This window comes from Pristiophorus japonicus, chromosome 4, assembly GCF_044704955.1.
Source record: "Pristiophorus japonicus isolate sPriJap1 chromosome 4, sPriJap1.hap1, whole genome shotgun sequence".
Taxonomy (NCBI): domain Eukaryota; kingdom Metazoa; phylum Chordata; class Chondrichthyes; family Pristiophoridae; genus Pristiophorus; species Pristiophorus japonicus.
Window position 1 is genome coordinate 130795115 of NC_091980.1, and position 23751 is coordinate 130818865.

At 45.7% G+C, this 23751-nt stretch overlaps 1 protein-coding gene and 1 pseudogene across 1 annotated transcript; both read left to right on the forward strand.

The window, feature by feature from the left end:
- The first annotated feature begins 4362 nt into the window (after positions 1 to 4362).
- LOC139262612 (ferritin heavy chain, oocyte isoform-like) lies at positions 4363 to 10304 on the forward strand (annotated as a pseudogene).
- A 4538-nt stretch (positions 10305 to 14842) lies between these two features.
- Positions 14843 to 17418, forward strand: LOC139262613 (ferritin, higher subunit-like). Its single transcript, XM_070877769.1, has 4 exons — positions 14843 to 14944; positions 16370 to 16516; positions 16760 to 16885; positions 17263 to 17418. The coding sequence occupies exons 1-4, from the start codon at positions 14843 to 14845 to the stop codon at positions 17416 to 17418; spliced, it is 531 nt and encodes a 176-aa protein (XP_070733870.1).
- Positions 17419 to 23751: the final 6333 nt, after the last annotated feature.

Here is a 23751-nt window from a genome sequence, read left to right on the forward strand (position 1 = left end):
AGCTTCTGATCAGTACTCATGTTTATACAATGTGTGTGAGACTCTGTCCTACATAGAATGGTGGCTTTGTGCAGGCTGAGACCTGGGCTCTTGATGTGAAATGTAATCAACTGTAAATAAACTGTTCAATATTGAGCTGGGTTTTATCTCCTTGCAATTAGTGGTTGCTTATTTTCCATTTACCATAACTTGTTTGCAGCACAAGTATTGCACTCGGTTATGCAACAATCATACATTGGCCTCCTGTGCTGTAACCACTCAGCCTGTTGAGCCTCTGCTGGCTCTCCAAGAGCACTTCGGCTCATCCTACTCCCTTGCATTTTCCTTCATGGACTTGTTCAATCCTATGATTAAAACTGGCTTCACCACCCCCTCGGGCAGTGCAATCCAGATATTATCCGCTCACTGCATAAAAGTTTATCCTCGTGTCAGCTGTAGTTCTTCTGCCAATTGTCTTAAATTTGTGTCTGCTGGTTCTCGTCCCTGCTGTCAGTGCAAACAGTCCTATAATTTTTCACTTTGCTGGAATAATTTCAATATATTGACATTCCTATTCACAAAAAACATAAATCGGAGCAGTAGTAACCCATTTGGTCATGTGAAGCCTGCACCGCCATTCAATATGATCATTACTGATCCTTTACCACCACCATGTTCATGCTTTTACCCCATAGCCCTTGATGCCTTTTTGTATCAAGATATCTCATATCCTTCTTAAATATATTCAGCAATTGGGCTCCACTGCCTTCTGTAGTCAACAGTTCCCCAGCTTCCCCATCCTGAGTGAAAACATTTCTCATCTCACGCTAAATTTCCTACCTCGTATCCTGAGCCTGTGACCTTTTATTCTCAACTTCCCAGCCAGGGGGTACTTCCTCCCCACATCCAGTCTCTCCAAACCAGTCCGAATTTTATGATTCATTAAGATCCCCTTTCACTCTTCTGGTGAATACAGGCCTGGTCAAACCATTCTCTCTTCACACGACAATCTTTCCATCCAAGGAATCAGTCTGGTGGAACTTTGCTGCGCTCTTTCTTGGTGAAAGAGACTCAAAACTGTGCACAATACACCAGGTGTCATTTCACCAAGGCCATGTATAATTGTTGTAAGACATCCTTGCTCCTGTACAGTGGGAAAAAATTGAAAATATTACATTTGGTTTCTTCCTCCAAATCTATTTATATATCTGACTAGCTGGGGCCTAGGCATTGATCCCTGTGGTATCCCACTCGTCACTGCCCACCACCCAGGAAAAGACCTGTTTATTCTGACTTTTTTCAATCAATTAACCAATTTTCAATCCATGGCAGTATATTACCCCCAATCCTATGTGCTTTAATTTTGCTCACTAACCTCTTGTGGGACTTTATCAAAGGCCTTCTGACAATCCAAATACACTAAATCCACTTGTTCTCCCTTATCTAATCTCAGTTACATCCTCAAAAAAAAAAAAACTCCAGTCGGTTTGTGTCACCATTTTCGTTTCATAAATCCATATTGACTTTGTCTAATCGTGTTGATATTGTCTGTGTCCCTTTATCACATTCTACTAATGTTAGGCTAACCGGGCTGCAGTTACCTGTTTTCTTTCTCCTTCCTTTTTAAAATAGTGGGGTTACATTTGCCACCCTCCATTCTGTGGCAACTGTTCCATAATCTGTAGAAATTTGGAAGATGATAACCAATGCATCCACTATTTCCATGACTACCACTTTTAGTTCTCTAGGATGCAGATTATCAGGCCCTGGGGATTTATCAGCTTTCAGTCCCATTAGTTTCTCCAGCACTATTTTCTTACTAATAATCATTCCCTTTAATTTCTCTTGCTCACTAGACCTTTAGTTCCCTAGCATTTCTGGGATGTTAATTTGTGTCCTCTTCTGTGAAGACAGAACCAAAGTATTTAATTGTTCTGCCATTTCCTTGTTCCCCATTATAATTTATCCCATTTGTGACTGAAAAGGACCTACATTTGTCTCATTTTTCTTTTTACATAATGGGAGAAATGTTTAGTCGGTTTTTATGATCTTTGCAAGTTTAGTCTCATACACTATTTTCCCCCTCTTAAACAATCTCTTGGTCCTTTTTTGCTGCATACTAAACTGCTCCCAATCCTCAGGATTGCTGCTTGTTCTGGCAACTTTGTATGACTCCTCTTTGGATCTAATATTATCCTTAATTTCTTGTGTAAATCATGGTTGGGCCACTTTTCATTTTGTGTTTTTGCAGCAGAAAGGAATGTATAATTGTTGCGATTCATGCATTCGTTCCTTAAATGTTAGCCATTGACTATCCACCATCATGCCTTTTAATGAATCTTCCCAATATGTCATAGCCATTCCTCATACCTTTGTTTAGATTTAGGACCTAGTTTTGGATTGGACAACTTCACTTTCAATCTTCATGAAAAATTCAAGAATGTTATGATCATTCTTCCCTAAAGGACCCCACGCAAACACTATTAATTAATCCCTTCTCATTGCATAATACCAATCTATGATAGGTATTCAGACATGTTGAAGACCTAATTTCAATTGTATATGTAATGTCTCAAAAATCTCGTTACTGTAAACTCACTCAGGTGCAACATCATCCATCTTTATTCCAGCCCAAGAGTGCCAGCGTGACAAAGACACCCAACTTACATACAGGTGATCAAACACACATGCCACGTGTGTACAGCCCGACGACCTCCGACTGTGGCACCCTCTGGTGTCTTGTGACCCCCACGCATTAATACATAAGAGAATATCTTGCAAATTCTATTCATGCTTTTCAATCTAGCATTGCAATGCTGCAATACAACAGTTGAAAATGTTCACGTTTGTTCAGCCACATAAGGCAGTGGGACCACAGGTAAATGTTAGTGTCTTAAAGGAGGTAGAGAGGTTTACATAACATGCATATGTCATTTGGCACCTCGAGCCTGCACCACCATTCAATAAAACAACGGCTGGTCTGATCTTGGTCTCAACACTTTCCTGCCTGTTCCCCATAACCCTTGACTCACCTATTGTTCAAAAATCTATCTACCTCCACCTTAAATTTATTCAATGACCCTGCCTCCACACACACACTCACACAGTACTGAGGGAGTGCCGCACTTTCAGAGGGGAAGTGCTGAGGGAGCGTTGCACTGTCAGAGGGGCAGTACTTAGGGATTGCTGCACTGTCGAAGGTGCTGTCTTTAAGATGAAATGCTTGACTTTCTGCTCTCTTAGGTAGACGTAAAAGATCTCAGGATGCTATTTCAAAGAAGCGGAGGGGGAGTTCTCTCCAGTGCCCTTGACAATATTTATCCCGCAACCAAAACAGATTCTCTGGTCATTAACACACTGCTGAACTTGATTGGTTGTAAAGAGCTTTGAGACATCCTGAGGCCATGAAAGGGCTATATAAATGGAATTATTTCTTCTTTCTAAGAGGATAAACGTTCCCAAGGCTGCCACAATTAAGTCCAGGTGCAAGGAGATATTCTTTTTGGACTTCAGTCCATTTCATTGCTTGTAAAATGTCAAGGTAACATAAGAGCTCAAAATCCCACGGTCCATGCCACATTCTAGCTCCTGTGTGTACAGGTGATCACTAAACTTGGAAGTGATGGAGTATCTGAGCACTTGAGCTTGTCAAATTCCTCACACGCACTGTCCATTCACCTGACCCGCTGCCGGTTGCGTTGCAACATCACTGCACTGTCTTTGGATGTTGCATCCACAGATACCTGAAAATGACCAACCCACTGAACCACACAGAACTATTAAAAAGACACTGACTCGCACACAACGGAAGATTCAAGTAACCTGGGCAAGAGGCCGTCAAGAGGACTGGCCAGCGGGCATTCCAGGTGGTCATTCGGCCCGACAACCCGCCTCTCTTCCGTGGCTACATTTGCGCCTGGGTGTCCCTGGAGATGGAGCATGTGGTGTCCATCGGCACGCTCGCAGCCTTCTGTGAGAGGAGGGACTGGAGTGCATCATCACCCCGGGTATAGAATTTTAATTTAATTTGTTAAGTTTCTTTTAACATCTTTTGTGAAGTTGCAGTCTTTATTGGTTGTGCCTCTTTAAAAAACGGCCCATGCTTAACTTTAAATTGACAATTGCTGCTGACAAAAAGAGTCAGTTAATGATGCTCATTCTTCAAAGTTCATGACTGGCTCTGGGAGTCATGGCCCCTCCTCCCTTTACTTGATTGGTGCTCTGACAGAGGCTGCAACTTGTGATTGGGTATTGAGGAATGTCACTCACAGCTAGACTGTCCCACCCTGGATTATCCAGCAGTATAAAGACAGGAGTTTGAAATTAGCTAACTCTCAGCTTCTTGCTTTAACAAGGCTTAGATTTTTGGAAAAGCAAATTAGGATGGCCTCTCAAGTACGTCAGAACTACCACAAGGACTGTGAGGCTGCTGTCAACATGGAGCTCTGTTCCTCCTATGTTTATCTCTCCATGGTGAGTCTTGTATTTCTGAGCACTTCACAATGGATCTGTTGCAATGTGAAGTTACTAGATTCTGTGCTGTATCCGGCCCACCCCTCACTTGATGCACATTTGTTAAAGCTGTACTATGATAGAAGTCAGGAAGCAACTATTCACATGTGTGGTGGAAGTCTGGATCATATTCTCTCTCCTTGCTTCCTGCATTCCACCCACCCAAAGCTGTGGCCGCCTGGGCAAGGTTTTTGTTGGGTAAAGGTATCAAGGGATTTTAACATCAGCAATAGAAGTAGGCCATTTGTCAGATCTCTTCCCTCAATTCCACCTTCCCGCACTATCCCATGGGCCATAATTTCTTTAGTTCACAAAAATCTATTGACCTCTATCTTGAATATACTGAATGACTGAGCATCCACAGCCCTCTGGGGTAGAGTTCCATAAATTCATCACTCTGAGTGAAGAAATTGCAACTCTTCTCAGTCTTTAATGGCCAACCCTTTATTCTCGGACTGTGACCCCCTGGTTCTAGATTTCCCCAGTTAGGGTAAACATTATTTCTGCATTAACCCTGTAAAGCTACTTAAGAATTTTGTTTAATTAGATTTGTGTGGTGTATGTAGCACAAAAATCACTGATTCCACACGGTCTGGTGTAAGTCTAATTGCTGTGACCTTCGTCCTTTATTGTTCAGCTCCAGAGTGCCTCCCAGGTGTGGTGGTCAGCCTTATATAGCCCTTGTTTCAGGTACTACCAGGGTTTCTGCCTACAGCGCCCTCTGTGGTGTGGCATAGTACTTGCATTACATTTAAGGTACTGGGACGATACACACATCATTACATAACATCACCTCCTCCCCCGCCCCCCCCCCCCCCGACCTGGACGCAGGACAACGATACACACATCATTACATAACATCACACTTGTCCAACGGAAGGCAGGTGGGCATAAATAGTGCGTTAGTATGGTACATATTATCTGGTACATTAACTGGTTATTGACTGGTAGTGGAACCTTGATTTCCTTGTTAGCCGTTATCATTAATTGTACTTCATCCATTATTTTACACACATACATTGGCCATTCAGCATAAAAAAAGTAATTCTTATTATAAATTCACTATCTCACATTAACATAGCTCATTTTAGACTCGCTCTGCCAAACAGAAGTCCTTTGTGGGGACCACCTCTTTTTAAGGCCCTTTTAAGACTCCCGGGTGCATTTCCTTTTTAAGGCGCCATCTTTGATGCAGGAGGATTCCACGAGGCTTCTCCTTGGGCGCCGCCATCTTTGATGCTCTGCAGCTCCGACATGATGCCGCCGCCATCTTCTTCTCCGCCGTTCCGGATGCCCTCCGCCGTCGCAGCCTCTGCTCTCCTCCGCTGCCACATGACTTGCCGCCTCTCCTGCGGCTGTCGTGGCCTCTCCAGTGGCTGCACTTGCCGCGTCCCGACGCTACCAGCTCCTCGGCGGGGCCTGCCCGACGGCCTGTTCTTCTGCGGGGCCCTTCCAAACCGCAGGCCCCTGGATTCCTCAGCACCCCCCCCGCAGCACCCCGCCGGCTCAACTCCCACCCCCCCCTTAGGCCCCTCTGTGCAGGGCTGCTTTCCTGTGGGGGCTGGGGCTGCAGGGTCTCTGAGAGATCTGGGACTTGCCTGTGGGGGGATTGAGGCTGCAGCTCCAGCTCGGTCGGCGCTGCTCTCTGGGGACCCAGGGCATGGCAGCACCCCAGGGAGCAGCAGCCTGTGGAGGAATGAAGTCTTCCCAGCTCCCACGAACCTTCCCCATCCACCTCCGGCCAAGGAGTGTCGGCCCATCCCCTGCAACGACCCACAAAGGTAAAGCGTGCGTCTCGTCCCGGTGGGATACCTGCACCATCGCTCTGCCGAGAACAGGTATTAGTTCTCTGGTGTAGGTACGCAGCTTCGCCGTGACCGGGACCAGCTTGGGTCGTGCAGCTGGGTGATTCCACAGTTTATCAAAAGTTCTCCGACTCATCAACGACGGACCCGAGCCCGTGTCCACTTCCATACTCACTGGGACTCCATTGATTTTTACTTCACTTATCACTGGGGGCGAATCGTCGGTGCACGTGTACAGTCCCAACACCTCATCATCTTCTACCTGCTCCTCGCTGAACAGTGGATCATCCCCCATCTCCTCAGCCACCTGGTGAGTTCGATTTCTTTTACACATACGCTGAAGGTGGCCTTTAATGTGGCAGGTATTTCACGTATACTCCGCAAACTTGCACCGGTGAGCCCCATGGTTTCCTCCACAGCGCCAGCATGGTGCTGCTTGATTGGCCCCCCTCAGCGGACTCTGAGCTCCAGGATCCCGAGGTCCGTGCTCTCTGCCCCGGGCAGAGCCACGTTCTGCAGTTTTGTCCGTGGTGGACGCTATCCTGTGGACAGTGCCTGCCGGGTTCGAGACTGTGTGGATTATTTGCTTGCTGCTGCAAGTCGAGGTCTATATGCCTGGCTGATAGCGATGGCCTTTGTCAGAGTGACTGTGGGTTCCATGGCCAGCAGCTTGTGAAGGAGGCCCTCGTGGCCAATCCCCATAACGAAAACGTCCTGCAAAGCCTCGTCAAGGTGTGCGCCAAAATCACACGGCGCCGCGAGTCTCCTGAGGTCCGCAACATATTTGGTGATATCCTGGCCCTCGGGTCTGCAGTGATGGTAAAATTTGTATCTGGCCGTGAGGATGCTCTCCTTCGGTTTCAACTGGTCACGAATGAGTTCAGTCAGCTCCTCGTATGACTTGTCCCTGGTGCTCCCAGGTGCCAGCAAATCCCTGACGAGACAGTAAACCTCATCTCCACAACTGGAGAGCAATATCGCCTTACGCTTCTCTCTCATTGCGTATGTGTCCTCCGTCAGGTCATTTGCTGTGAAGTAGTACTCGAGCCTTTCTGTAAAGGCCTCCCAATCATTGCCCATGGTAAAATCCTTTAGCGAGCCCAGAGTAGCCATGGTTGCGTGGAGTTTGGCAACGAGGAAGCGGACGATGTGATGTATGTAGCACACAAATCATTGACTCCACAGGGTCTGGTGTAAGTCTAACTGCTGTGACCTTCGTCCTTTATTGTTCAGCTCCAGAGTGCCTCCCAGGTGTAGTGGTCAGCCTTATATAGCCCTTGTTTCAGGTACTACCAGGGTTTCCCACCGCAGCGCCCTCTGTGGTGTGGCATAGTACTTGCATTACATTTAAGATACTGGGACGATACACACATCATGACATAACAATTTGCACCTCATTCTACTAAACTCCAGAACATTGGGTTACTCTACTCAATCTTTCCACATGGGGTAATCTCCTCATTTCCAGGACCATGTCGAGTGAACATTTGTTGTTCCACCTCTAATTCAAGTATGTGCTTAATTTGGTAAGGAGACCAGAACTGTACACAATACTTTGGTGAGGACGCACCTAATGTCCTGTATAATTATAGCTAGACTTCTTTTACACAAACTCCAATCCCTTCGTAACAAAAGCTCACATACCATTTGCGTTCCTAATTACTTGCTGGATAAATGGAGTTAAGCTGCAGATCTGACCAAATTGAAAGGTGGAACTGCTTTGAGGGGCTGAATGGCCTACTCTTGTTCCTAATGTTCCTGAACTCCTTGCTTTAGTTACTAGTTTTTGCCCTTCTGTCTTTTTTCTCTAACTCCCTTTTGCTTTATTGGCGGTGAAGCCTTCAGTCATTTCCCCCCTACTCTGTAGAACTCTCCCTTAACCCCTCTGTTTCCCTACCTTGAGCTTCATCGATGACCTCAAACTGAGGGGTGGTATCTGGTTGTCCGCTGGAATGCCTTGATGTTTAGTTTTGAAGGTGCCAAATGAATGCTGCTTAGTTTTGGTTCCATGGGATGAATGTAGCCAGCAACACTTGGGCCACATGTACAATGTGAATTGTGTGCTGTGACTAGACCTCTACTTTTAGGGCTTTGCTTCCAGTTCTAGTAGTGCCCCTTGCATAGCCTGTACAAAATGGATCTTGGTCAATAAACCATGATTGGAATGGTACTGTTAATAATAATCATTCACTAATTTCTAAACCTAGACTTGAGCATTGGGTGCCAAGATTTAAGGTTATAGTTTTGAGCATGTTTTATCAAAGCTGAATTGGTAACCATGGGAAGATGCAGCACTGAAGGAGGCCATTCGGCCCATCCTGCATATACTGACAGTTGGGTGGAGCTATCTAACTAGCCCCACTCCCCTGCTCCATCCCATAGCCCTGCAAATTTGTCTGTATTATGTCTTTTTTTTTGTTTAAGCTGTTGCCATTTAATTTACTTCCACCATCCTTTCGAGCAGCCCAGGCATTTATTTAAAAAAAAAGCTTGTCTCCTGTTGCCTCCAGTCCTTTCACCAAGCACTTTTGATTTTCCATTATCCAGCTTCCCTATTGCTAGGGGATTATCCACTCTAGACCACATTAGTGAAGTCAGTCGGCTGGTGCTAGCTTGTGTAACATTGTACATGGAAATTCAGGGAGACTTTGAAAGAAGCAAAATTGAGTTTCTGTACAATACCCACAATAATGGATCTGCCATGTGATACAGAACTACTCTTCTGATCTCTCTGCAGTCCTTCTACTTTGACCGGGATGATGTTGCCCTGTGTCACCTTTGCTGAGTTCTTCAAGGAGCAGTCACATGAGGAACGTAAGCATGCTGAGAAACTGATGGAATTCCAGAATCGGCGTGGAGGCCGAATCATCTTGTCTGACATCAAGGTTTGGCTCCATAAACAAGGGGCCTTCTGTCTGGCTTCCCTTAGACTGATTGCTCCCAAAACATTTTAAAGCAGTTGGTGCCAATTTACAGCACAGAAATCAGCCGTTTGGACAAACTGGTCTATGCTGGTGATCAGGCTCCAGATGTCTCCTCCCACTTGCTTTATCCAGCAACATATCCTTCTATTTCTTTTTCCCTCATGTACTTATTTAGCTCCCGCTTAAATACATCTATGCTATTCACCTGATCAATTTGACTCCAGTGGTTGATGGCTTAATGCAGTAATTCTATATTCTAACACATTGGTTCATTGTATCCTTGACTTCTGATTGCATTTTTTTCATCCCTAATTCCTTCAATACTTTGTTTAATCCATTGTAAAGGCACTGTGACGTTCCTCTTCAGAAACCAGAGCAGGATGAGTGGAGCAATGGTCTGGAGGCCATGCTGAGAGCTCTGCAGATGGAGAAGAATGTGAACCAGAGTCTGCTGGATCTGCACAAACACTCCACTGGGTGCACTGACCCTCATGTAAGTTTCTCATGTGGGGTTCTGGGTAAGTTGGAGGTGGTGGCACCTTGCTGTCCTTGAGCCTATTACAAAAATCTCTGCTCAATAGCTTCATGTTGGGGTGTGTTTTTTGGTGCAGTGCAGTGGGGTGGGGGTGGAGCAGCAGCGATAGGAAGGGACAGGAGGTTGGCCTGCTGTGGACATTGACTAGTAAATATGTCCCAGCAACTATCGTGCAGCAAGTTTAATCTAAATGATGCAGTAATTCCATTGATTTCAATTGCACCAGTTGACTATCCTCCAGTTCAAGAGGATTAAAATCCAAACACTTGATGGGTAAGCTCTGATGTTCCTAGATACCTGCTCCTGGTCACAACTAGTTTCCCTCTTCTCCTTCAGTTGTGTGACTTCCTGGAGGCCCACTACTTGGATGCACAAGTGAAGATGATCAAGAAACTTGGAGATCACATCACCAACCTGAAGAGATTGGGAGCCCCTGAGAATGGCGTGGGAGAGTACCTGTTTGATGAGCACACCCTTGGGGAGAGCGATTGAACAGACTGCCAGGAACAAGCTTATTGTGTTCAGTACGAGTGTTTATATAATTGTGTGTGAGACCCTGTCTTGTAGAGAATGACAGCCTGTGACTTTGTACAGGCTGTGAGACCTGGCTGTATGATGTGAAATGTAAAAAAACTGTTCAGTATTGGACTGGATTTTGTCTCATATTTTAAATTTGAGTGAGTGGTTGCTTATTTTCAGATTAATGTCAGCCCAGAATTACACTGGGCTGTGTAACCACTTTCTTGTTCCTCCTTTTCTTTGGGTGTACATCTGATTTGTTGAGTTGCATCGTCAAGGTCTCGTGTTGAAGATGTCATTCCAAGTCTGTGTATCCATTTAGAGTAAATTATTTGGTGCCTTTCAATGATTGTTGTAATGCTGTAATCCAACAACTTGTATTCATGTAGTACCTGTAAAAAGGCCTGAACCACATGTGAATGGAACAGATACCCAGAAGCATAGTCCAAGAGGTAAGCTCTTTGGGCGTCGATGATTCTGGGGAGCATGCAGGAAAGTGGATTTGAGGCCAAGATCACATCAGTCGTGATCTTACTGAATAATACAGCAGGCTTGAGGGGCCAAATGGTCAACTCCTGCTCCTATTTCTTATGTAGGGAAGGGACTCTACAATAGGGGGTCAAGGCAACTGAATACGAGTAACCACTCCCACTAGTGATGAATATTCTCTCTGCCCTTTGCATCAATAGCAACAATTTAACCCCTCGATACAACAAAATGTCAACTGCTGTAATGTTCAATGCAGGAAGAGTGTTTGTTTAACTATTTCATTTTAAATGAACCCTCCCAGTTGAGGTATTATTTAGTTCAAGTAAGCTACCAATGCTGCTTCTGAGTTACTCCTGTAGCATACACTGCAGGTCCCTCACTCAACTAAACATATTGGGCCCAAGTTTCCACAAGAAAAAAAACGGGCACCCCTCCGAGCTGGGCGCCCGATTTTCGTGCCTAAAACGGCGCCTAAAAAAATCCTCGGTAGTTTGCACCTACTTACAGGTCCTCTGGCTCTTAGCGCAGTCAGCATGAGCTGTGGGGGGGCGGAGCCAGGTCCCGGCGCTGAAAACAGTGCCGGGACCTCTGCACATGCGCACTACAGTGGGCACGCAAGTGCAGTAGCTCCAGGCGCCGAACTGTGTGGGAGGGGCCCGAAGCACGCAGCCCCTAGCCCTGGCTGAATGGCCTCACTGGGGCTCCTCCCACGGCCAGCTCCTGCTCCCCGCCTGACCAGACCCGACACTCGCTCTCTTTCCCCACCCCCCCCCCACCCAGCCGACCAGACCCGACAACCGCTCCCCCGGACTGACCCGACCCGACCCGACGTCCTCTCTCTCTCTCTCTCTCTCTCTCTCTCTCTCTCTCTCTCTCTTTCCCCCCCCCCCCCCCTCCCGCTCAGCGGCACAAACGGCTGCAGAATTCTCCTTGGCTGAAGCACTTTCACACAGGTAGGAAGATGGTTTATTTAATCTTTTCGTGGCTTATAAATGTTTATTCAGGTTGGATTTATTTGTAGAAGTATAAATAAGGATTTATTGTTGAATTTAATAAGTTCCCCTCCCCCCCCACCTCGTTCTGGACGCCTAATTTGTAACCTGCGCCTGATTTTTTAATGTGTAGAACAGGTTTTTTCAGTTCTACAAAAATCTTCACTGGCTCCATTCTACTTTAGTTTGGAGTACATTTTCACTGTGGAAACTTTCAAATCAGGCGTCAGTGGCCGGACACGCCCCCTTTTGAAGAAAAAATACTGTTCTAAACTAGAACTGTTCTACCTGACTAGAACTGCAGAAAAAAAAATGTGGAGAATTGCGATTTCTAAAATAGTCCGTTCTCCACCAGTTGCTCCTAAAAATCAGGCGCGAATCATGTGGAAACTTGGGCCCATTGTTGCTGCTATCGACTTTCTGGTCAGCTTTGTGGGCAAATTGCACATACTACTGATCTCCACCCCCAATGACTGAGCTTATTGAGTGAGCCATGGTACAAGGGGTCAATGGAAGTACAATTGGGTGACTGGGAAATCCACTCTCAACTTCATTTACACAAGTTAACTTTATAAAATTAGTTCAGAGCTGCAGTGAGTGCAATGAAATTGCTGTTGTGTCATTCCATGTATTTGCATCACAAAGAAGTTTCCAGTCACCATATATCGAATGGCAGTATCTGGTGCCCATCGGGGTCACCATTGAGTGTGACCATGTGATGTCCATCTGTTTGCTCGAAGCCCTGTGTGACTGCAGGACATTCACTGCTTAGAAACATAGAAAATAGGTGCAGGAGTAGGTCATTTGGCCCTTCCAGCCTGCACCATTATTCAACAAGATCATGGCTGATCATTCACCTCAGTACCCCTTTCCTGCTTTCTCTCCATAATCCTTGATCCCTTTAGCTGTAAAGGCCATATCTAAGTTCTTCTGGAATATAGCCAATAAACTGGCATCAACAACACTCTGTGGTAGGGAATTCCACAGGTTAACAACTCTCTGAAAAAATTTCTCCTCATCTCAGTCCTAAAGTCCAAAATGGCTTACTCCTTCCTTCGACTATGTCCCCTGATTTAGGACTTCCCCAACATTGGGAACATTCTTCCTGCATCTAACCTGTCCAGTGCCGTCAGAATTTTATATGTTTCTATGGGATCCTCTCTCGTACTTCTAAATTCCAGTGAATACAGGCCTAGTCGATCCAGTCTCTCCTCATATGTCAGTCCTGCTATCGCGGGAATCAGTCTGGTGAACCTTCGCTGCACTCCGTCAACAGCAAGAACATCCTTCCTCAGATTAGGAGACCAAAACAGAACACAATATTCCAGGTGAGGCCTCACTAAGGCTCTGTACAACTGCAGTAAGACCTCCCTGCTCCTATGAACAATACAGGTGTAAATACACAGACACATGTTTGATTCACGTGGGTCAACTATGCTAATTGGTGGCATCTCCCCTGAAAGGGCAGTGCCTGTATTGTGATTGGTGGCTCCGGATCTGAATCACTGCCGCACCCTCTGCCCCATCTAAAGCAGAGTTTTAATCCAAGGGAACACCTCTCATCAGCTCATCCAGGACTGAACCACTTCTGCACTGAAATCCAACGTCAGGGCTTTGGATCTCTGAGAAACACCAACGTGAAAGGCCAATGACCAGAGGGGAGAGATGAGGATGATTATTTTTACGCAGCTTGTCGGTGTGATCTGGAACGCACTGCCTGAAAGGGCGGTGGAATCAGATTCAACAGTAACTTTGAAGAGTGAATTGCATATATACTTGACAAAATTTGCAGGGCTATGGGGAAGGTGCTGAGGAGTGGGGCTAATTGGATCGCTCTTTCAAAGTGCCTGCACAGGCACGATGGGCCGAATGGTCTCTTTCTCTGCTGATAGAATCTATGATGAGCCAGACAGTTAGAGCATATCTGAGCCTCATCATTTCAATCAGATTTAAATATTATTTTGCCTCACTGAAAGGCGACTGTAAAAGGAGGGGTCCAACACACCAAAATGAGGGGCAGGAAAAGATCAGCTGGTCCATCAAGCCTGCCCCAAAACATGCCGGAGTAAATCATAGAATGATAGAATGGTTACAGCACAGAGGGTGGCCATTCGGCCCATCGAACCCGTGCCGGCTCTTTGCTAGAGCGCTTCAGCTAGTCCCACTCCTCCATCCTTTCCCCGCAACCCTGCTATTAATTTTTCCTTCAGGTACTTATCCAATTCCCTTTTGAAAGCCACGATTGAGTGCCCTCCACCACCCTCTCAGGCATTGCATTCCAGATCCCAACCACTCGCTGTGTAAACATATCGCCTTTGGTTCTTTTGCCAGTCACTTTAAATCTGTGTCCTCTGGTTCTCGACCCTTCTGCCAATGGGAACAGTTCCTGTCTATCGACTCTGTCCAGACACCTCATGATTTTGAATCCCTCTATCAAATGGAGATGTGGGTGACAATGTGTTCAGTAATGTTCACTCCCTCTCATTCTCACTCAATATATTGAATTTTACCAGGCATCATTCCATGAGAATAAAAATGACAGATCGTTGATGCCCCCATGTAGCCAATCCTCAGACACATGCCCATTCTCTATATTTGAACTGGGGGAAGTTCACACCACCCACAGGATGGAATTCCCATTCCACTGGCCAATGCTTGGTTTGTAAATGCACCAAGACGACTTGATTGCTTTGAATATTGTCTCAGTGCCACAGAAACTTGCAAGTAACAAACTTCGCCAGATTATGAAAAACTCCTTTGGCGAAAATAGAAAATTATCATTTCATTCAAGTGAGAGCGTTAAACAACAGCACACTTTCAGATTTGAAGACGTTCAAGGAATCCAAAGGCAGTGACATCACCAAGACTGATCTCCCCTAGCCCCCTCCCCCGAACCCCCTCTCCTTTGTTAATTGGTGCCTCAATTCAGGGAAGATTCCTGATTGGCTCTGAGGGATTGTCAATCATCATTGGTGATGTCATACCCTGTTTGAATGCAGCTGTTCCAATAGTATAAATACAGGAGCTTGTGCAAGATAGAGTGAGTTTTAGAACTGTGCAGGTGATAGTGAAATATAGATAGAGAAGATGGCCTCCCAAGTGTGTCAGAACTACCACAAGGACTGTGAGGCTGCTGTCAACAAGCAGATCAACATGGAGCTCTGTTCCTCCTATGTTTACCTCTCCATGGTGAGTTGTGTATTCCTTGTTGCTGCATCTTGAAAAGTTGTTAATTCTCCAGTTCAATGAATTGGCTTTAAGTTGTATTTCTCTGGACTTCCTTCCCTGGGGGAGCACAGTCTTTGGGCAGTGAGAACTCCAGGTGTGTAATACAGGGGATCTTGTTGAGTTCATGGACTGCTCTCTACAGCAGCTGCCCTCTATTGAGGTTTAATATTGGAAACCAGCACAGCTGCTGCCTGAGTGTGTGATAGAAGAGCACAAACCTGGTCAGGGGCCTGTTGACCTGAGACAGTGTTCAGTTTCAGTGGGGGACTGCAGTGAGTGAAATGTGGGTAGGTTCTCTGTAGTGCTCATTAATTGGAGGTGATATACTGAGAATCCTGCTGTTGGAACCCTGCTCACTGCTGAGATCTCTTGCAATATTGTTGTGTAAACTACTGGAGTGGAGGATTTTTCTCACTCCATGTCCAAACTTTGATTAGAATGGAAGAAGAATCATTTCTATAATGCCTTTCACTACCTTGGAATATCCAAAGTGCTTTGTAGCCAATGAAGGAGTTAAGTGTAGTTACCTGTTATGTGGGAAATGCAGCAGCCAATTAGTGCACAGGATGCTCCCACAAACTGCAATGAGATAATGATCAGATCATCTGTTTTAGTGGTTTTGGTTGAGGGATAAATATTAGCCAGGACACTGCAGAGAGCTCCTTGCAGTAGTATCTAGAACATGGAGAAGGCTTGAGGGACCAATGGCTGACTCCTGTCATTCACTAAGATCATTGCTAATCTTGGATCTCAACTCCACCTCCTGCATTGTCCCCATATCCTTTGCTAGCCAAAAATCTATTGCTCTTGAATATACTCAATGACTGGAATTCTCTAACCCAGGAGCTGTGGAGGCTCAAAGGGTTATCACATTGAGTGAAGAAATTCCTCCTCATCAGTCCTCAATGACCCCTGGTTCTAGTCTCTCCAGCAAGGGGAACCATCCTCCCTGCATCCAATCCCTCAAGTCCTGTAAGAATTTTGTACATTCTGAATGACAACTCTCATCCTTCAAACCTCTAGAATAGAGGCTCAGTCTGCTCAATCTCTCCTCCTTGATCTTTCACATCCACCTCATGACTGACACACTCTTGTGTGAATGACAGAAAGTAGAGGAGGTATTGCTTATCCAGGAGTAGAATTTAGTTTGACTGGACATGAAATATAATCCTGAACTTTAGTTTTATATGTTCAACCAGCAAAGGAAAAACTTTCATCATGCTATGGGGAGGTGAGGCTCAACTCCAATTGATGAAGTCAATGGCATTTTGCTAGTTTGCAAATGGTGTCTATCTTTTAAGAATTCATTCACTCGGGGGAGAAATAACTCTTGCATTGTATATGAAGATCAAGGTCTAAATAGGCTGTCTTAATTTCTCTCTGCAGTCCTTCTACTTTGACCGGGATGATGTTGCCCTGCGTCACTTTGCTGAGTTCTTCAAGGAGCAGTCACATGAGGAACGTGAGCATGCTGAGAAACTGATGCAATTCCAGAATCGCCGTGGAGGACGGATCATCTTGTCTGACATCAAGGTTTGGTTCAATTATCTAGTGGCCTTCTGTCTGGATACCCTGAGACCTGATTGTTTCAAATACCTCCTAAAGCAATTGATTCCATGGTTGTGGTAGTGGAATTCAGTAATTCTATATTCCTGTGACACATTGTTTATGGTAAAATGGACTTCTGGTTGCTTTTTTATCCTATTTTCCATTGTACTGTGTTTGGTATTTTGTTTGTTCCATTGCAAGTGAACTACCTGTGATTTTCCTCTTCAGAAACCAGAGCAGGATGAGTGGAGCAATGGTCTGGAGGCGATGCAGAGTGCTCTGCAGATGGAGAAGAATGTGAACCAGAGTCTGCTGGATCTGCACAAAATCTCCACTGGGAGCACTGACCCTCATGTAAGTTCCTCATGTGGGTTTCTGGGCAACTTGGAGGTGGTGGAACATTGCTATCCTTGAGCTGTTTCAAAAGTGCTCCATGCCCAATAGCTTTGTTTTTTAGGGGGGGTGGTCTCTCTTGGATTCTTCAGGGGGTGGGGGAGAGGACCATTAAGTTGGCCAACTGTGGACATTGAGACATAAATGGGTCCAAATGTTTCCAGGATCTAAGCTCGCATTGCACAGTAGCTACTGGATCATTAGAGCAAATGTACATCAATTTCAATTGCCCTACCTGATCCTTCTCCATTCCTAGAGAATTAAAATCCTAACTTTGGGGGGATGCACTGATCCTTGATATGTTACTGGCCATAACTCATTTCCCTCTTCTCTTTCAGTTGTGTGACTTCCTGGAGACCCACTACTTGGATGAACAAGTGAAGATGATCAAGAATCTTGGCGATCACATCACCAACCTGAAGAGACTGGGAGCCCCTGAGAATGGCATGGGAGTGTACCTTTTTGACAAGCACACTCTAGGGGAGAGTGACTAAACTGACTGGGATCAAGCTTATTGTGTTTAGTACTTGTATTTATATAATCAGGCCCCTATACTGTAGGGAATGAAGGCTTGTGACTTTGTACAAAAAGAGCTAAAACCCATAACAGTAAATAAACTGTTCAACATTGGGCTGTGTTTTGTCACCTTGTAAATTTGAGTGGTTACTTATTTTTCATTTAACGTAACTTGGTTTCCATCAAACAAGAATTACACTGACCTGTGCAACATTTATTTGGGATTCAGTCCTATGAAATGTGTTTTCCCCTTGTGTAATGTCTATGTATTGACTGGGCCATTCAGGCACCTGTTATAAGATCTAAAATATTCAAGAATGTGTTTGGACAACTGACAGCCCCATGGGATGTTGGCCCAGTGACCAAAACTCTGGTCAGAGGTATGTGTTGAGGAGGTACAGAGATGTTTAGGAAGGCATGTCTCGAGCTTGGGACTGATAAGCTGTATACAATTACCTGTTCCAACGATCTGTTTTTTACAAAGGAGACTTCAATCCAACAAGATGTAACATCTGCTAAACACAGGACCAATTTGTCAGTAGTTCATTGTTGCACCATTTCAGTCCAATGAAGAAAAAGTCCTGGATTAGCTTCCTATTTAGTCTATCTGCCTTGTGAACGAACAGCAGTTTGTATTCAATCGCTGCAATAGATCCTCTTCAGTTATGCAGGTCTTTCAGTAATGGGACTCACCACTGCTGCTATAGCTTTGCTGTTAAGCTTTGTAGGCAGAAAAGCAATATCTCAGCACACTGAACTCTGGGCACTAGAATTGGGTGAGGAGGGAAAGCAACAGTTGTCATCAGCTTGCTGTCACAGCTTCAGTGCTTTGTGTGGATACCCTAGTGGTTCTGGGACAGCTTCTCTTCAGCCTGCTCCCCTAATGGTTGAATAACTTGCCAACACAACCTCCATTCACATGAATAAGGTATTGCAAGACTAATGATACTCCAACAAAATTTAATACTTGGCAAGGTGTAAATGTATTTAATTCCACAAAGCAAAAGGCACAAGATGTTAAACCCTTTTCTGGCCACAATGCTTAAGCACTCAATTTATAAGCCTATCAATTTTTTTTTGTTAGTACCACTGTGAATGGCTGTGAATGGATACAAATGGTACTGCTGCTCCAATAATCCAGTGTTTACAAGTTATTTTTATGAATTTAATTGAGAACTGTGTTGAGTGCAATTAAATAGCCATGCACAGACATTCCAGGTTAATGTCTTGGCAACACTCGAGCGCCTTTCGGCTATCGATGTTACAAAATGTCATATATTGATGAGCCACAGTTCCACGAGTCGGCCTGGGTTTGCGTGCTGATGGGTTTGATGGCTTCATGTATCAACAAATCTCCAGCTCACTCAATGTGAAACTTTACAGGTGCTCGTGTTTTAAGAATTACTTACAATTTATAGCACAGGAACAAGAACATTTGGGCCAACTGGGCCATTCTGTGGTTTATGCTCCATGTGAAATATGTCCCACCCCACTTCATCTAGACCTATTAGCATATCCTTCTATTCCTTTCTCCTTTGTGTTGATCAAGCTTTCCCTTAAATGCATCTATGATCTTTGCATTCAGAGTTATTACTGCGAGTATCTCAGTAAACGCACTGCTGCTGCTGTGAATTTTCTGTTAAGCTGTGTGGGTAAAGAAGTGAGTAACAGCTTTCAAGACCCGCAATGTTTGAGCTCAAGGACAGCATTTATTGTCCGTCACTAATTGCCTTTGAGAAGGTGCTGGTCAGCCATCTTCTTGAACCGCTGCAGTCTTGTGGTGAAGGTACTCCAACAGTGCTTTTCGGGAGGGAGTTCCTGGATTTTGCCGCAATGACGAAAAAGGAATGGTGATACACACCAACCTGACTTGGAAATGTAACGTGGCGGTGAACTTGCAGGCGATAGTATTCCCAAACTTCTGCTGCCCTTGTCCTTCTAATTGCTAGAGCTCGTGGGTTGGCTTGTGCTGCTGAAAAAGCCTTGGCGAGTTGCTGCAGTGCATCTTGTCGATGGTACACACTGCAGCCATGGTGCACCGGTGGTGGAAGCAGTGAATGTAGAAGGTGGTGGATGGGATGCCAATCAAGCGGCCTGCTTTGTCCTGGATGGTGTCGAGCTTCTTGATGATTGCTGAAGCTGCACTCAGCCAGTCAAGTGGAGAGTATTCCACCACACACCTGACTTGTGCCTTGTCGATGCTGGAAAGACGTTAGGTGTCAGGAGGTGAGACACTCACCGCAAAATACCAAGCCTCTGGCCTGCTCTTATTACCAGACTATTTATGTGGCTGGGCGAATTCAGGTCTTGATCAGCGATGACCCCCAGGGGTTAATGCTGGGGAATTCAGCGGCAGTGAATGTTAAGGGCAGGTGGTTAGACTCTCGCTTTTTGCAGATTGTCATTGCCTGGCACTTGTGTGGTGCCATTGTTACTTGCCCATTATCAGCCCCACACCGAATGTCATCCAGGTCTTGCTGCATGTGGGCATGGACTGCTTCATTTTCTGATGTCTTGCAAATGGAACAGAACACTGTGTAATCATCAGCAAATATTCCCACTTCTGGCCTTTATGATGGAGGGAAGTTCAGTGATGAAGCAGCTTAAGATAGTTGGGCCAAGGACACTGCCTTGATGTATTCCTGCAGAGATGTCCTGGGGCTGAGATGATTGACCTCCAACAACCACTTCCTTAGTGCTAGATATGAGTCCAGCTCATCGAGAATTTTCTATATTCGCATCGACTTCAATTTTGCAAGGGCTACTTGATGCCGCACTCCATCAGGTGCTGCCTTGCTGTGAAAGGTAGTCACTCTCACCTCACCTGTAATTCAGCTCCTTTGTACATGTTTGGACCAAGGCTGCAACGAGATCAGGAGCTGAGTGGTCGTGGCACAACCCAAACTGGGCATCGGTGAGCAGATTATTGTCGACAAAATCTTCCCTCACTTTGCTGATGATTGAGTGTAGAATGATGGGGCGGTAATTGGCCTGAATGGATTTGTCTGGCTTTTTCTGGACAGGACGTACCAGAGCAGTTTTTCACATTGTTGGGTAGATGCCAGTGTCTCTGTACTGGAACAGCTTGGCTTGAGGTGTGGCCATGAATTTACAGATTTGGTGCAATACAATTCTGCAGTTGCTGATGACACAGTGCCTCATGGATGCCCAGTTTTGAGCTGCGAGATCTGTTTTGAATCTATTCCATTTAACACTGGTCAAACCACTCACCACGAAGGAGGGTGTCCTCAGTGTGAAGACAAGACTTTGTCTCCACAAGGACTGTCTGGTGGTCACTGCTACCAATGCTGTCATGGACAGATGAATCTGTGACAGGTAGATTGCTGTGGACAAGATCAGTAGGTTTTTCCTTTGTGTTGATTCTCTCACCATCTGTCGGAAGCCCAATCTCGATGCTGTGTCTTTCAGGTCTCAGCCCGCTTGCTCAGTGCTACCGAGCCCCTCTTGGTGATGGACATTGAAGCCTATTGCTATAATCAGTGCTTCTTCCAAGTGGCCTTCAACATGAAGGAGTGCTAATTCATCAGCTGAGCGCGGGTGGTAGGTGGTACTCAGCAGGAGGTTTCCATGCCCAAGCTTGATCTGAACCCATGAGACTTGATAGAGTCCAGATTAAATGTTCAGGACTCCTACCACTACTCCCTCCCGACTGTATACCACTGAGCCGCCACCTCTGGTGGGTCTGCCCTTCTGATGGGACAGAACATACGCAGGGATGGTGAAGGAGGAATCTGGGACATTGGCCGAAAGGTATGATTCTGTGATTATGACTATGTCAGGCTGTTGCTTGGCTAACCTGTGGGACAGCTCTCCCCATTTAGGCACAAGATACCAGATGTTAGTGAGGAGGACTTTGCAGGGTCGACTGGGCAGGGTGTACCATTGTCATGTCAGAAGCCGGTGCCGAGGTCAATGCCGGGTTGTCCATCCTGTTTTATTCTAATTATTGTTTCTCGTAACGGTTTGTTACAACTGATTGGCTTGCGAGGCCATTTCAGAGGGCAGTTAAGACTCAACCACATTGCTTTGGGTTTGGAGTCATATCGGCCAGATTTCCTTCCCGAAGGACATTACTGAAGCAGATTGGTTTTTTTGACAATCCGATAGCTCCCTGGGCAACATTACTGATACTAGCTTTTTATTCCAGATTTTAATTTAATTAATTGAATTTCAATTCCCCAGCTGCCATGGTGGGACTTTGGATTATTAGTCCAGGCCTCTGAATTACTTGTCCAGGAACATAACCACTATGTTACCGCACTCTTTGCATCTCTCAATGGCACTTTTGGAGTATCGATGTCACCACAATTCATACATTGATGAGTCACAATTCTACAAGTCATGTTGGGTTTTGCGTGCTGATGAGTTTCACGGCTTCATGTTTCAGATAAAACAAATTCTTCAGCTCACTCGATGTGAAAAACTTTACAGATGCCCTTGTTTTAAGAATTACATAGAATTTACAGCACAGAAAAAGGCCATTCAGCCTGGCAAATTGCAGTGGTGAGCGGTCCTTCTTGAACGTAAAATGTATCTAGGATGATGTGAGGAAACGACTGAGACAAGATCGATTTAATTGTCTTTCAATCATTAGCATGGAGAGCGAAGTACTGAGAGGACTTGACTTCACACACTGAACCTCCTCCCAACTTCATTTAACCCTATCAGGGTAACAATGGACATGATCTTTGCAGCACGCCAATTGCAGGAAAAATACAGGGAGCAGCGCCAGCCCTTATAAATGCCATTTTTCGATCTTATTAAGGCCTTTGAGACTGTCGACAGTGAGGGCTTATGGAGCGTCCTCCCTCCATTTTGGATACCCCCAAAAGTTTGTCAACGTTCTTCGCCTGCTCCACATCGACATGCATGCTGTGAGCCTTATCAGCAGATTTGTTACAGACCCATTCCACGTCCGAAGCGGGGTCAAACAGGGCTGCTTCATCGCTCCAACGCTTTTCTCAATCTTCCTCGCTGCCAACTCCACCTCACTGTCAACAAGCTTCCTGCTGGAGTGGAACTAAACTACAGAATCAGTGGGAAGCAGTTTAATCTATGCCCTCTCCAGACCAGGTCCAAGACCACCCAAACCTCTGTCGTTGAACTGCAGTATGCGGACGACGCCTGCGTCTGCGCACATTCTGAGGCTGAACTCCAGGATTTAGTCGATGTAGTCACTGAGGCATATGAAATCATGGGCCTTGCACTTAACATCCATAAGGGAAAGTGCCTCCATCAGCCTGTCTTCGCCGCACAGCACGGCCCCCCAGACATCAAGATTCACGGCGTGGCTCTCGACAATGTGGACCACTTCCCATACCGCGGGAGCCTCCTGTCAACAAAGGCAGACATCGATGCGGAGATTCAATATCGCCTCCAGTGCGCCAGTGCAGCCTTCGGCTGCCTGAGGAAAGGAGTGTTCGAAGACCAGGCCCTCAAACCTACCACCAAGCTCACGCTCTACAGGGCTGTATTAATACCCACCCTACTGTATGGATCAGAGGCATGGATGACTTACAGAAGGCACATCTCGTCGCTGGAGATATATCACCAAAGATGCCTCCGTAAGATGCTGTAAATTCTCTGGGAGGACAGATGCACCAACATCAATGTCCTCGCGCAGGCTAACATCCCCAGCATTGAAGCACTAACCACATGTGATCAGCTTTTCTGGGCAGGCCACTTAGTCCACATGCCAGACATGAGACTCTCTAAGCAACTGCTCTATGCGGAACTCCTTTATGGCAAACGAGCCAAAGTTAAGCAGCGGAAACGTTACAAGGACACCCTCAAAACCTCTCTGATGAAGTGCGACAGCACCACTGATGCCTGGGAGACCCTGGCCGAAGTCCATCCTAGTTGGAAAAAGTGCATCCGGGAGGGCGTTGAGCTCTTCGAATCTCAACGCTGCGAGCGTGAAGAGGTCAGGCAGCGGAAGGAAGGTGTGGTATATCAGTGACACCCACCGCCTTCCCCCGACGAATATCTGTCCCATCTGTGACAGGGCCTGTGGCTTTCATGTTGGACTGTTCAGCCACCAACGAACTCACTTTAGGAGTGAAAGCAAGCCTCAAATTCAAGATTCTTATCCTTGTATTAAAATCCCACCATGGCCCTTCCCTCACCTCTTTTCCCAACACATTGATAATATCGGTGCTGTTTCCTGCTCTCACAATAAACTGGAACATTTAATTCACTATTTTCCCAATTTCCACCCTTCACTCACCTTCACATTGTCCATTTCTGTCACTTCACTTCCCTTTCTCGACTTCTCTGTCTATCGTCTCAGT